The 15,644-nt window shown below is 29.7% G+C and overlaps 1 protein-coding gene across 1 annotated transcript in view; it reads right to left on the bottom strand.

The window, feature by feature from the left end:
- Nucleotides 1-5,909: 5,909 nt before the first annotated feature.
- The window catches only part of LOC107444658 (uncharacterized), a 31,904-nt gene continuing 22,169 nt past the window's right edge, over nt 5,910-15,644 (bottom strand). The window contains exons 6-7 of the mRNA XM_087165063.1: nt 11,349-11,503; nt 5,910-6,235 (exon numbers count right to left, since the gene is read on the bottom strand). Coding sequence (XP_087021189.1) covers nt 5,964-6,235; nt 11,349-11,503 — 427 coding nt within the window. The 3' untranslated portion in view covers nt 5,910-5,963. The remainder of the gene's footprint in view (nt 6,236-11,348; nt 11,504-15,644) is intronic.

Genomic DNA, 15,644 nt, shown 5'->3' with positions numbered 1-15,644 from the left:
TCAAAACATGCTTTAATGAAATCATAATTGCCTTTTTATAAAATTAAGTGTTTTTCGGAGTTTTTTTTTTAAAAAAAAGGTGGCTGACTCTATATTCAGTGCTTATCCGTTTCAGGAGACCATTGAAAAAAATACTTTTTTTTCAATGGAATCCATTGAAAAAAATACTTTTTTTTTCAACGGATTCGGATTTCTGACCCCCAAATTATAGGGGTCAGCCACAATCTGGGAAATATGGCTTCAATAGTATGGCCAGGAAAGCGTATTAGCTTTATTTTTTGCGTTTTTTACCGTATTTGGGGAACTTTTTAAGAAAAGTGAAACATTTTTGAACATAATAATAAAATTTGCTAAACCAAAGACAAAGTTTATGCATGTAAAAAAAAATTTAGTAAATATTTGGTGATTTTTATTATTTTATTTAATAATAGTCCGAAAAATTTTGAATTAAAAGGTATATAATTTTTAACATAATTTTAAAGCAGAAGAGATAATTTTACACAGCAGAAGAGATTTTACCTGGCAAAAGAGACATATTTCCATCCTGAGAAATTGAATTTGATATAAACGACTTTTTCGAAATTTGATTTCTCAGAAACTATTCAACCGATTTCATTCAAATTTTGTATTTTGCCATGTAAAATTGAATAGTCTAAAATGATGTAAAAGAATTATACCCAGCAATTCAAACTTTTCTTGACTATTAATAAATAAAATAATAAAAATTTACTTAAATTTAATTTCGGGATGGAATTATCTTTGGGCAAATTTTTGGCCTTAAAAACTTTGGGCCCATTTGTGTAAAAAATTTACGGACTCCAATTTGCTCTATGTGTTTGGCAAAGCGTCAACATTGGTATTTTCGAAAGAAAGTATTTAATGTGTGGTGGAAGAGGGCGTAAGATTGGTGTAAACTTTTCCCATCATAAAAGTTTGAAAATTTATTGACACCCTTTAAAAGGGTTCATTCATAAAATATTTTAGATTCTTCAATATCAGATTTTTTCGAGATAAGACAGACGAATTATCTCTGGTGTTAATAAGACACATTGAAAAGGAATTCAAATGCACTGAAAAATAAATAGAGAGGAATGTCTCACTATAAATAATATAGCTAAAAGATAGTTATTTTATCAAACAATAAAAAGTGGGATCGATGAACGATGTTCAACCCTTTCGAGTTCTAATTTCGATTCAGCTTTTAACAATTCATTTTGAGAAGAATTTGTGAACTTGCATAAACGGCAAGAGAGTGCCTGATAAATTGGAAAGTAATCAACATTGCCAAGTAATATGGACACATATTCTTACAAACTTTCAAATGAATATTTTATTTCGCAGTTTTCTAATCAAATAAGCGTCTTTAAATTAAAAACTGTTTTTGATGAATTAAGAAAATGTAAATTAAGACAGTTTAACTAAAATATTAATCTAGTAAGTCCTTTGATTTTTAGGGTAGATTAAATTCGAAATTTTGTCTTTCTTCGTAAGCCAGATATTAACATCAGCTCGTTTTTTAAGCGAAATGTTTTTCCAAAGAAGCCAGTCAATGGATTCTAATGAGCATGAAAATACATGTTGCCTGTATGCGAACAAACAAAAAAAGAATGAACAAATAAATATAACTATAAGATTGAAAAAGTAAATCAGAAATGTGGCTATATGCACCGTAAATAGTTTTAATTCACCTCAACACCAAAAATGATGGCAACTACTTTACAATTGTTCTACTACACCACTATCCTAGGATAGTTCCAGGTACTATGAAACACCTAGAATGTTCCTTTAAACAACTTGGCGTATCCCCCAACAGCCATGTTTGTTATTTATTATCTCTAAAATTTTACAGAAATTGCAGTAAAATAAGATGCGCATAAGAATCAGTGAAGTTTTTTTTCTGTTGCATAACAGTATAATGTAAAAATCAGCAATTCAGATTGCCATACATACACTCATTCTAATTCTTAAAATACAAGGAGTTTGTATATCGAACATACGCGCAGCAAAGAGAATATTAAGACCAATTCGAAATAGACTTAATGGAGCGGAAGCGGTTAGAAAATATGCATTATAAAATTATTTAATGCATTTTACAAAAACTTGAAAATTTTAAAATGTAAATGTCGTGATGACACAACTAATAACATATAAACAGTAGATGGAAAGCAGCATTGGTCGCAAACACTCGTCAACTTATTATAGAAATAAAAACGCTCCAACATCGGGAGATCTCCAAAGTGAAAATATTTAATTTATGGGGTGAAAAGCGAGTTATCTCGGTGTAAATTTTTACCATTTTTGGTGTTTAGAGCTTTCATATACTCTTTAAAATGTATATGAAAGATCAAGTTGGCGTTAACTTGGAAAAAAGGGGTGTTTTAAGAGTTGTTTAACTTAAGGTCGGAGAGAAATTACATCACAGTTTTTACTGTGTATTAATGAAATCATCGTTGTCTTTTTCACATATTTTATATTTTACCAATTTCATATTTTAAATGAGTTATTAATGAAAGCTAAACGAAAACTGTCCAAAACAATCTTTTTCCACAATTTTTCGCATTTATGAAATTAATAATTTTTAAAAAATGGGTCATTTACTTTATTGGGTCATTTTGTATGATGTACTTCATAATAACAATTGTTATATAATTAAGGATTATAAATAAGGATTATAAATAAGGATATATAAATAAGGATATATAAATAAGGATTTACTATTTCTATAGCATTGATAATGAGAATAAGATTTTTCGACTTCATTTTATTACTAAGTTAATTTTAAATATTTTATACTTTCAGTTACTTTTCAATCTAATATTTATTTATTTAATTTTTTTATCTATCATATTAATAATTTAGTTTCCAAGGCTTGTCGTAAACTGTTTTATTAAATGCAAAACCTTAGACTTTAAAAATGAACATACCTTAAAAATTCTTCTACTTTTATTCGCCCTGTCTCGGAATATTGAAGTATTATATGTGCAGTTCCTCCTATAACAATATTAAAAAAATTGTATCGCGGAAGATTTATCCTGTTTATTATTTTTCGATAAAATTCTAAATAATATTGACTGCTCTTTTATTTTAAGCATGATTCAGCTTTCCTGCAAAAGTCACACTTTGCAAGAAGGTGAAAAATTATGACAAAGTGAAAAATTATTTGTAAGCTCATTTAGTAACTGTAAGTAAATATGCAAAAACAAATAAATAAAATAAATATAAAAAAAATTCTTTATACGCAATATTTTTATCGAACCTTGAAAAGATCTTGATGTTTCTTATAACTCTTATTTACGTTTCATCATCGTTTTTTATACGCTTTTATTACTCGTTGTTTTAATTATGTTTAGATGTATTATTGTTACAATAACGTTTTTCTTCTCATTGTAACTAGATTCTTAATGTGTTTAAAATAAATAAAAGATTTTTATTTAAACATTGTGGAGAGCGGGCACTTTCCAGCCAAATATTTCAAACCCGACTTTAGTTACGTTGATAGATGAACATTACGTAAGGCGTTACCGTTTCATCCTTCGACCACGCCCTCATCAGAACGTCATTCTTCTGAATGCAACCAATAAGAGGAGGGGACTGCAGAATGCCAGGAATGAAGAGCCGTATGAGTGATGGGGTAAACCGTACATCTAAAGCAGATTAAGCGTTATTGCCAAGTTAATCGGGAAAGAGGCTCTAAATTTGGGAAAAGCATTTCTAGTTGATGTATACTGTCAGGCATTTTTGGAATATTTCCCTTTCAACGGAGACATTCTTCTCTTCCCTTAGAATAAGCGACAGGTGAAAATGGGCCACACAAACCAATCTTCAGACGATTATAATTTGTTTCGGTTAACGTTTTGTTCCCAATGCGTTGATTTCTTTTTAGTTTTCAATGTTGGAACGAAACTAGACTTCATTTCGCAATGAGTCAGTCATTTTGGTTTATTTATTTTTATTTAGAATGGTTTCATTCTATGGTATCACAGATCTATTATAATTATATTACAGCAGGAAAAAATTTAATTTTCAATGTGGAATCTTACTGTTGGAGGAATTCTAATTATGTTTTTTAAACTGTTTTATTTAATTTTCCCAAATGTATGGGAAAGAGCCGCGGCGGCTCTGGGGATAGAGCGTTCGCCATCCAATGAGGTGAACCGGGTTCGAATCCCAGCGATGGCTGGTCGATACGAATTCCACACCGGGCTTGCACCGACCAGAGCGCTGACGTGAAATATCCTCAATGGTAGACGGATCATGGATTAGAGTCCCCCTGCCATCAGGCTAACCGTGTTTTTTTTCGCGGTTTTCCGCTCCATGTAACGCAAATGCGGGTTAGTTTCGCCAAAAATTTCTCCACTGTGGCAAAATTTCTCCCAATACTTGATCCAGGAGTTCCCTTATCTTCTGGATTGGGTTTAAAATGACAAGTCTACGGAGTTGAACATTAGTAGTTGTAAATACAAAAAATTCCGTCGGCTGTTCAACGACGGTTATAAAATAAAAAATAAAAAATAAATGTATTGGAAGATACTGAGAAAAGAAAAGTGGATATTTGCTCTAATGATCAATATCTTCCGATGCATGCAAAATACATGCCATCCTATCAAGGTTGGAGACATAAAATGTGCGGAATTTTAGATTCTCATCAAATTTTTGCTGCCAAAATAATACCATCACAATTCTACAATCGGTAGTTTTTGAAAGGTAGTTAGATAGCACTCATGTTTCTGTTTAATAAAACTTTTAATAAATATCTTCATGTATAATTTCATAATATTATGTGAAACCAACTGCAGTCTATATTACAAATAAGCGAAAACAGTCTATAAAAAACAACTCTATGTTAAATAAGTAAATTGTTTAAGAAATCAGCAGTTTTTGAAAGGTAGTAAAACAGCATTTGTTTTTCTGTTTTAAAGCTTTTAATAAATATCTTCATGCATAATTTCATAATATTATATGAAATAAACTACAGTCTACATATGCATTTGCAAATAAGCGAAAACAGTCGATAAAAAACAACTCTATGTTAAATAAGTTAATTGAACACATGCGTAAAAAATATAACCATTTAAAAAAACGATAGATAGAGCAACAGGAGCATTATAAATAACTCCAGCTATTACATTGGTGTTATAAATGAAGAGAATTTTCCGATTTCGTCGACTATCTCAAAAGCTACGAAACAGACTTTAATATGTTTTGTGTGATAAAAGAGAGAAAAATAACATTGTTGATGACATAATTTTCAACAGTTTTAATATACAGGCATGGTCATGCACATCCAATTGAGTTGTAAGGTATGTTGCGGTTATTAGGCATTAAGGCATGGGGACCATTTGTTCGTGTTTTACAGTAGCGCCATCTATGGCCAATAATTCAACTTCTGCCACACCCATACTTCACACTCGTTTATAGGGCAGACCCATTCATACATCCATTCATTCATCCACAGATCGTAATTTTGACCTGAACCTGAAAACGATCCCTCTCCAATCCAGTAACCCCAGAGGTATAATTTGTTATGGTAACATAGAGGACTTTGTGACCCGACAGATCTAACATCCACCAGTTACCATCGCTTTAAGGTATAAAACAAATTTTTTACGGAGGCTGTTATTTTTACTGGTATACAGGCAATGCATCGTATCTTCATGTTGGAAATAACGCAATGATCGAGAATGCAACTTTCAAGCCAGGTAAAGATTGCAGAAAATTGCGGAATACATTTCCCCAGAGCATATCAGGCAAATTCAGTAAAGTTATTTACTGAATTTGCGTAACCTATCTGGTCGACCCAATATCCTCACTTTTCAAAAAAATTGCCAAGCTGCGGTTTCTGCTGATATTCTAATGCGAAAATTCTCTAAATTGCGAATGCCAATGAAAATGAGGTTTGCTAAAAATCAAAGTTTTCTCTCTCAAGATTTAATTGGTCTTGTGAACATCGAATGAATAGGGTTTTATCCAACTCCATTTTCAGCCAAGCTCGTGTCAGCCAGTTCTTCAGCGTCCAATTCAGCGCATGTGAAGTTTACTCTTGTGATAACCCTATCGCCAGCATCTTCCATGTCAATCCTCTGGAGGGCCGTCTTTGAGCCGCACAAGACGAGGGCGTTTTTATTATCCTCGCTGGTAGCCTTTACAGTCTTTACCACCTTCGTTGAATCCAGCAGTTTGCGGCATTTGAGAAGGATGACCGGTATATGGGCATCCATCACACAAAGAGTGTACTCTGAAATTAATACACACAATCAATCGAAAGGTTACTATCATCTGACCCGAATAATCATCTGCTTCGTTGCAATTTGATGAAACTTAAAGGCGATTCATGTGTGCCTAATTAAATGCTCTGCTCTGAAGAAGAGAGAGATGATAATCAAATGAAAAGAGGAAACTAAATTTTAATAAAATGAAAGAAGCATGAATGCAATACAGGAATTTATCAGGGATCATTCAGCATGCATTCATTTTGAAGATTTTTTTGTTAATAACTATTTAATAAAACAGGCGCGTTATTTGACTTAGTGTACAGAAGCTCCATTTCGAAAAAATACATAAAACGCAGAAGATGTAAATTTCAAATCACGAATAGAGCTTTTGATTCATTAAATAGTTGCGAACTATTTAATGCTCCTACATAAATGCATGAATTCAGGGTGTACCCTGATAAAGTCCTGTATTGCATTCATACTTCTTTTGTTCTATTAAAATTTACTTTTCTTTTTCGATAAAAATATAATTTTAAAATCTTTTTATAAGTTTATTTGAAAACAGATGTTAGGGTAATGCTGCTTTAGCGCTTTTCCAAATTTTACTTTGAGTTTATTTAATTGCTTTTTCGTTATATATATTCAAAATAAATTTTTTTACCAGATTTTTATTCAAGAGCTAGCTGAAAATTCGTTCTTTGCATGGGGTAAGTAAAAAATAAATAAATAATCAAAATATCAGCACTGAGTAATACTACGAAATCAAGCTGAAAACTGAAAAGCGGCAGAATTAAAGAGCTTGATCGAAGAACCAGGTAAGTGAAATTTTTAAGAGAATAAATGAATCAGAGAAAATAATAAAAAGTAGTTGCATCAATATGAGTATGTTTAATATAACAGAACTGATCTTAACATAACCAATCCACATTAGTTTTTAGTACCATTGCATGATTTTTATTTCAAATTAGGCAGTGGTAAATAAAATGAAGCAAAGAATTATTAGTTCCAACTTTTAATAAATTGATAATAAAACAGTTCGGATAAAACTTTTTTCATTCTGAAAATGTCACTTACCTGATTCTTCCACCAAGTTTTTCAATTAATCCAGCTGAAATAATTTCTAATTTTTAATTTAATATTATTTGTTGCCCTCTTCGGTGGCTTTGCTTTATTGAAGTAAGCAATGCTCGTTTTTTTGTAGTTTATCCCATTAGAATAAAAATAAAATGGATTTTGCATTATTTGGCATGATGTGATTATTTACGGCTAATTCACGATAGCTAAAATTTGCCACTATCAAGTAATTTTCTCCAGTACATATTCCTTTCGAGGGACCATAAAATATTATATTAATATATTGGGTGATATTAAAACTGCTTAGTATTGGTGCTGTTTAAATAATCACCTAATATATCAATATAATATTTTATACCTTACATTAGCATATTTGGTACTCATTACATAACCCTTCAAAATTTTAGTTTTGTGAAAACTACATTTGTCAGGCAGCTAAAACCGAATTTTTTTTTAAATGGAATTCCTATTAGAACTTGATAAGGATTTTGAAGCATGATCATTTCTCTGCCAGACCTTAATTTACTGTTGAAATATTTATAAATAGTAGTAAAATAAAGTTCTTTAATTCTAATTTATTTAAATAAAATTAATATACTATCTTTGCTACCACTGAAAAAATATTTTCTGAAACTACGGAACACCCATTGTTAGAGTTCCTACAAAAACCCCACCAATTACCAGTAGTACTTATTATCGTCTGTAGTGAACAATAATTAAGCGACATCTGTGAATGGCTATTTTCTACGGTTCTTATAAACGAATTTTCTATTAATATTTTTTCTCCTTTAATTCTGCTTTTTTTTACATATAGCTTATTTCATTTCAATTAATACTAGCAATATTAATAGGGCATTAATATCAACAATAATATGGAGATATTTTACGGCTCTTCAAACTGAATAATTATCTTTCCTCTATTATTTTTGATTTTCAGTACAGTAGTTTTTTTTTTACATCAATTAACATATTAACAACATTAATTAAGCCTCATTGTCGCCAATGATGAGTTTTTACGGCTCTTCTAAACAAATAAATATCATTACTTTTGTTTTCTATTACCTAGTAGAATTGGGCAAAACGAATCATCAAAGTGATTCGGATCACTTTGATTATTCGAATCACTTACAGATTCGATTCGCGTGTTGATTCGAATCAGTGAATGATTCGATAATGAAATTGATAAAAATGAGATGAAAGTGATTTATTTATTATACAATTGATTCTAAATTTTTTTTAATTTTTTATTTTTAAATTTTTTCTGCAGTACTGCCTCAATATCATATTATTGTCTTTTCAAAAAAAGCTATTCTAATTATTCCTCGTATTTGCCTTTTTGTTTAAGGCATGATTCAAAATAACCTTTTTTATTTTGATACGAATAAATGCAAAAAAGGTTAGGATTAGACCCTGTTTGGAGCGTACACCAACTCCCGTGTTGCTCTAGTGCCTGTGTAAGTACACTATTTTCCTATAATCACAATTTAATTAAGCATTCCTAGCACCAATAATAGCTTAAAAGGCACCGACCACAGTGCTGACGTAAAATATCCTCAGTGCATGGCTGATTTTGGATTAGAATCCTCTTGCTGTTAGGCTAATTACGGGAGATTTTCGTGGTTTTCCTCTATGTAACGCAAATACGGGTTAGTTTCAACAAAACGCTCACCACGAAAGCTAGTTTGATCCTGGAGCTCCCTTGTTTTGTGTTGAGTACAAAATTACTTGGCTACAGAATTACACTATAGGAAGCAAACTATTACAATACAGGAAATAAACACTACCTATTTTTCACCTATTTTGTGAAATAAATAAATAAATGAGTAAATAAATAAGGAAAATAAAGTAAAATAAACTCTAGAATACGTGTGTAAATCATTTAGAAAAAAAAATTGATCTTTTTTTCCTCAGAAGAAGGTGTGGTTTCCAACTTAATAGTACATATTCTCAATCTTTTTTTTTATCACAAATAATCAATATTCCTCTTTTTCTTCAGCCTCCCAGCTCTCAAGAATATTAAATTTCGAAGAAGGGGGGGGGGGTGCATTAATTTAAATGACGGTCGAGATTTTATTGCTGTTTCCATGTTTCAATTGTTTTGCTTTTCTTTTTTCTGAAAGCGCTGCTTAACAAAGAAAAAATGATGATTCGTACTTTTTGTCTTTAATTCATTATGTACTAAAATTTTTTGTTCTTAAGCTATACTTCTGTCTTTAATGGTTCACATTTTACAAAAAAAAAAATATTTACGTGTTTCTACTGTTAGCATATCTGTAATAGTTTTGCGACTATGCAATTAATATATATTTTTTTCAATCAAAATTGTTACATAAAACAAATTACAATGAAACACTCCGTTTGCACAAAAGTAATGCTGTGAGAGGATCGAATTCGTATCAAGTGACGCAGATCACTGATCCGAATCATGTGATTTTGATTAGTGATTCAAGTCGAGGGATTCAGAGCAGTCATTCTAATCGAACGATTCAAAGTAGTGATGCGAATCAAATGATTTGGATTAATGAATGATTCGAACCCTTGATTGTATGATGTGAATCAATGATTCAAATCATGCGATTCGCATTATTTGTTAAAATCAAGTAATTTTGATAACTGATTTGAAACAATTGATTTAATCACTGATTCATATCAAGTTATTCAAATCAGTGATTCGAATCAAGAGATTCAAATCACAAATTCGAATCAAGTGACTCAGATCACTGATTCAAATCATGTAATTCGGATCATTTTTCGAATCAAGTGATTCAATTCAGTGATTCGAATCATGTGATTCGAATAAATGATTCTTATGAAGGGATTCAGAACACTGTTATGAATCATGCAATTTGTATCACAATTCAAATCAAATGATTTGGATCTATGATTCAAATCATGTGATTCGGATCACTGATTCGAATTAAATAATTCAGATCAATTCGAATCGAATGAATTAGATCAATTCGAATCAAGATACACAGATCTCATTTCGAATCTAGTAATTTGGATCACTGATTCGAATAAAGACTTAATTGCGAATTACGTGATTCGAATCAAATGATTCAGAAAAATTCGAATTTGCATAAAATTCGACTTATATATATATATATATATATATATATATATATATATATATATATATATATATATATATATATATATATATATATATATATATATATATATATATATATATACATATATATATATCACATCAGTGCAGCATCAGTGCATACGAACATCAGTGCAGGGTATACCGGGCAAATGTATACCGGGCAGTGGCACTTAGCCTTAACTGGCTCGGTATACCCTACACTGATGTCTAATCTATCGTCAGTAAGTATTAAAATATACAATGAATATAAATATGTGAAATAAATATAAATATATCAAATAAATATAATTATATCAACGAATAAATTAATATAAAATTGGATATACTCGTAACAAATATTTCGGACATTCACCAAAGCGACAATGTGATAGTTGACATACACCGGTGAGGGTCCGAATGTACAAGAATGTAATGAAATATTCGATCTTTCACCTACGTTTTTGGTGTTTCTCCAAATTCACCGGTGAAAGTCAACAACCACCTGCTTCGGTCATTCACCGTAGCATATATATATATATATATACACATATAAATATATATATATATATACACATATAAATATATATATATATACATATAAATATATACATATAAATATATATATATATATATATATATATATATATATATATATATACATATATATATATATATATATATACAAATAAATATATACATACATATATATATATATATATATATATATATATATATATACATATATATATATATATATATATATATATATATATATATATATACATATATATATATATACATATATATATATATATATATATATATATATATATATATATATATATATATATATATATATATATATATATATATATATATATATATATATATATATATATATATATATATATATATATATATATATATATGTGTGTGTGTGTGTGTGTGTGCGTGCGACTATAGAGACTCACTGAGAATGACGTCACGTTCCCCATCACAATAAGCATTGATAGTGAATCCTCCATCCAACGACCAGAATACCTTCTCCGTTTCCACGTCACCATATAGTATGTCCTTGAAAGTGCTGCATGTCGGTGAGAGAGCGTCTCCGAAGAATGGACTTTTGCTGAAAGACATTTGTTTTACCTACCATTTCAATTTTGAACAAAATGATGTATAAGTTCTCTTAATATATATATACAGTGGTGGCCAAAAGTGTGGACATTTTTTGAAAGTTTCATGTTTTTCAGCTTTGTGTGCATGTAGAATATATTAATTTTCACTTAAATACAAACGTTTATATATCAAATTGAAGGTACTTTAATGTAAAATTTAATAATAAATACAGTATTAGAATATCTGTATTAAAAGAAAAAGTTATGCAGCTAATAGTAGTTCCTGGCCATGGTAATATATCTATGCCTTTATTTTGAAACCATGATTGGCATACTTTTGCTGTGTGGCGTGCAGCTGATCCTGCTGAAAAATAAATGGTGCGTTGTTGGGGAAGAGATCCCTGATGGAAGGTATCAATTTTGGTTTCAGGACAGTTTCGATGTATTTTTTGGCATTCAGGATGTCATCAATCACTTGAATTCGGCCCACTCCATCTGCAAACATACATGCCCAAATCATGACATTTGTTGTGTTTTTTGTATTTGCTTCAATGCAATCAGGATGAAGTGCTTCATCTACTCTACGTCTAACGTATTTTCTACCATCACTACCATATTTTACTCTCATCGCTCCAGATTACTTGCTTCCAATGATTTTCTGACCATTTAATGTGTTCTTTTGCCCACTTAACTCGTTTTTGGTGTTGCTTTTGATTTAAATAAGGTTTTTTCCTTGGAATTCTAGCTTGTAGTCCAAATCCTGATAACCTTCTTCTTATTGTTCTTGAACTTACTGCAATACCCGCTGCATTCGTTTCACATCTAATGGCATCTGATGAAATTTTTCTATCTTGAAGGTATAGCCGTTTAATTTTTCTATCGGCAGTAGCACTTGTGCATTTTTTTCGGCCTGATTTGGCTTTATTTTCCACTGATTTCGTTTTTTCATAACGTAAACAGAACTTTCTTACACCAGAACAAGTCACTGAACTACCAACTTGCCTCGCAATTTCAGCCTAAGAGAGGCCATTTTTTCTCAATATGACAATTCGGCTTCTTTTTGTAGATGTCCAATTAGTTCTTCTTGTTGATGACACTGTTTAAAATTAGTTTAATTAAATAGAAGGACTTTAAATATTCAAAAACAGCAATACTCTATTTAATTGTAATAGTATACATCATTCCGCAAAATATTTCCACAACAATAACTCTTCTAAGAACAGTATTTGTGATTGGCTAGTACGCCTTTACTTCAAAACACGTTCTTATTCAAAACAATTTGTGTTTGTTTGTTCTACTAAAATGAGCATAACTTTTTTTGTAATTCAGATATTGTAATACTGTATTTATTATTAAATTTTACGTTAAATTACCTTCAATTTGATACATAAACGCTTGTATTTAAGTGAAAATTAATATATTCTTCAAGCACACAAAGTTGAAAAGCATGAAACTATCAAAAAATGTCCACACTTTTGGCCACCACTGTATATATATATATATATATATGTATATATATATATATATATATATATATATATATATATATATATATATATATATATATATATATATATATATATATATATATATATATATATATATATATATATATATATATATATATATATATATATATATTTACAGTATATATATACATATATATATATATATATATATATATATATATATATATATATATATATATATATATATATATATATATATATATATATATATATATATATATATATATATATATTTACAGTATATATATACAGTATATATAAGTATATACAGTATATATACAGTATATATAAGTATTTACACTCATAATATAACGGCAGCCTTTTCAAAAAGAATATGAAAAAACTTATAGTAAAACTGTATATTTCTCTGTTAATGTTTGGTAGGAGAAACAATATCATAACTGCCACGACTTATAAACAATAATAACCTACCTACACAACTGTTTACTAATCGGAAACGCACACGCACAGTTAGAAATATTGAGATAACATGGAAAATAATATAATAATAAAGATTAATATAAAGAAAAGAAGAAAAATTAATGAAATAAAATATTTTTAAAATTAAAAAGTTTTTTTTTTAAATATTAAAAAATTGGAAAACAAAATAAAGAAAAGATATTTTCTCGTCTTCATCTCGCACTATTATATCCGCGAATTTTTTTTCGTTACATAAGATTTTTGAACACATCTTTCGCATCGTTGATTTCAAATCTAGCATATAAAGTCTGCCCTATTTTTGGTTGAAATGTAAAAGTTTAAAATTTTTTTTATGTAACAAGGAATCGCATAAACGTTGCGAAATTATGCCACATCATCAGGATTAAAATTGCACAGGAACCCATGTCCGGAAATGTCGTCATGCGCGTATTGGGGCTGTTTCGCTTATTATAAACTGTTCAGAAGCACATGAAGCAGTTCAGTAATAGGGAAGCTTCATGTGATGACATTTTCGGGTTCTTATGCAATTTTAATCCCGATGATGAGCCCTAATTCCCCTAGAATTGTGTCACAGCATTTACGAGATATATCCCCTCTTATGTATAACGTTTTTGAACTCAAACATTTGGACAAAAAATATGGATAAAAATGACAGTTAAAAAAATCTAATTTTAGGAAAAAAACTTATGACGCGTTATTAAGTTTTTCGCAATGAATTTAAAATACTTTCAGAGAATTAAATAAAGAAAAGTATCTATTCAATGCATTTTTCATAATTAACAAAACTCATTAAAATAGCTTAAACCAACGAAAGATCGGCAGATTAATCCCTCTTTAGAATTTTAAAAATTTATCTTAGGAATTCATGAAGTTAGAAGCACTGTCTCTAAATCAAGTCAATATATATTTTTAAAAATTTTTAATCAATGTTTTTAAAAATTGTATTATTTCACATATATTTAAAAATTATTTCAACTAAGATTTACATAAATGAAAACATTTAAAATAAATTTTTGTAATAAAAATGTCTTTTAATGTGTGTCAAATAAATCTTTCAAATATATTCACATATTTTATCTAAACATAAGTCACTATGTTCTGAATGATATTAACATTAAAATCATACGTGATTTCATCGTATTTTGCCTTTGAGATTAGAAATATAATATGAATCGGATTGAATCTCTGAGTCTGCAACAGCGACGAAAATTGAACCCCATCCAATTCTTGAAGCCAATGCGAAAACAATCGCTGGTTGTTGCAACAGAAGGAAGGTGAAAAAAGTGCGCATGCGTTAAGTCATTGCAACATGGGTTTTGTTGCTGTTGCAGTCAGTATGAAGTCCCTTAAGATCTGCTCAAAAATCTTATGCAACAGAAGAAAAAAAATTGTCCCTTAGTGTAATTTATCACATATCTTGTATTTTACAAAGATAACTGTTTTAATAAGCAAAATGAACTTCGATGTATTTATAGTTTTGAATTTTAAAAAAATATAGAAAAAAGGGGACAAACATTTCGAAATTATAATATAATAATAAGAACAAAAATGTTAAAAACTCGATTGTGAGAAAACTACTGAACCAAACTCAACCTAATTTTCAACACGGAAATTTATTTTTGAAAAAAAAAAAAAAAAAAAAATAGCGCGTGGGGTCCCTCCGCGCGGAAGAAGTTAAACTTCGCAACCTGCGACGTTAATTGTAGAAGAATCAGCAGTCGTAGAAGGATCACTAGTTCTATTCTACGACTCTTTTACCTGCTCCTCTCGCTTCCGTGCTCTGTAATCACGGTAATATTGTGCATTTTTCCCTCTTGAACCAGTGGAAGTGTTTGTGGTTGCCTTATCGTCTCGCCCTGGAAAATGTACTTGTATTAATGTGAATGCGTCATAATGTAATTTCAGAAGAGAAAACCTAACAATCAATTGATATTTACAAGAGACGTACCTTGACATAACCTTAAATCCGTCGCATTGTCCGTGGGATTGTTTTCACTCATTTTTTACAATTGTTATCCACTAAATTTGAAAATAAAAAATACTATCCTATTAAATTATATGTGTATCAAATTAAACTAAAAAAATATTTATAGAAAAACAATACTTTTATGACTTTTATTATTTTTATGCTAGTGAGAACCAAAACAATATGGAAATGAATGAGGGAAAACTGGATCCTACC

Source organism: Parasteatoda tepidariorum, chromosome 5 (assembly GCF_982258835.1).
Source record: "Parasteatoda tepidariorum strain Cologne lab strain chromosome 5, Ptep-v5.0, whole genome shotgun sequence".
NCBI lineage: Eukaryota > Metazoa > Arthropoda > Arachnida > Araneae > Theridiidae > Parasteatoda > Parasteatoda tepidariorum.
Note: the sequence above shows the minus strand (reverse complement) of the source record. Positions and strands in the feature narration are given on the sequence as shown.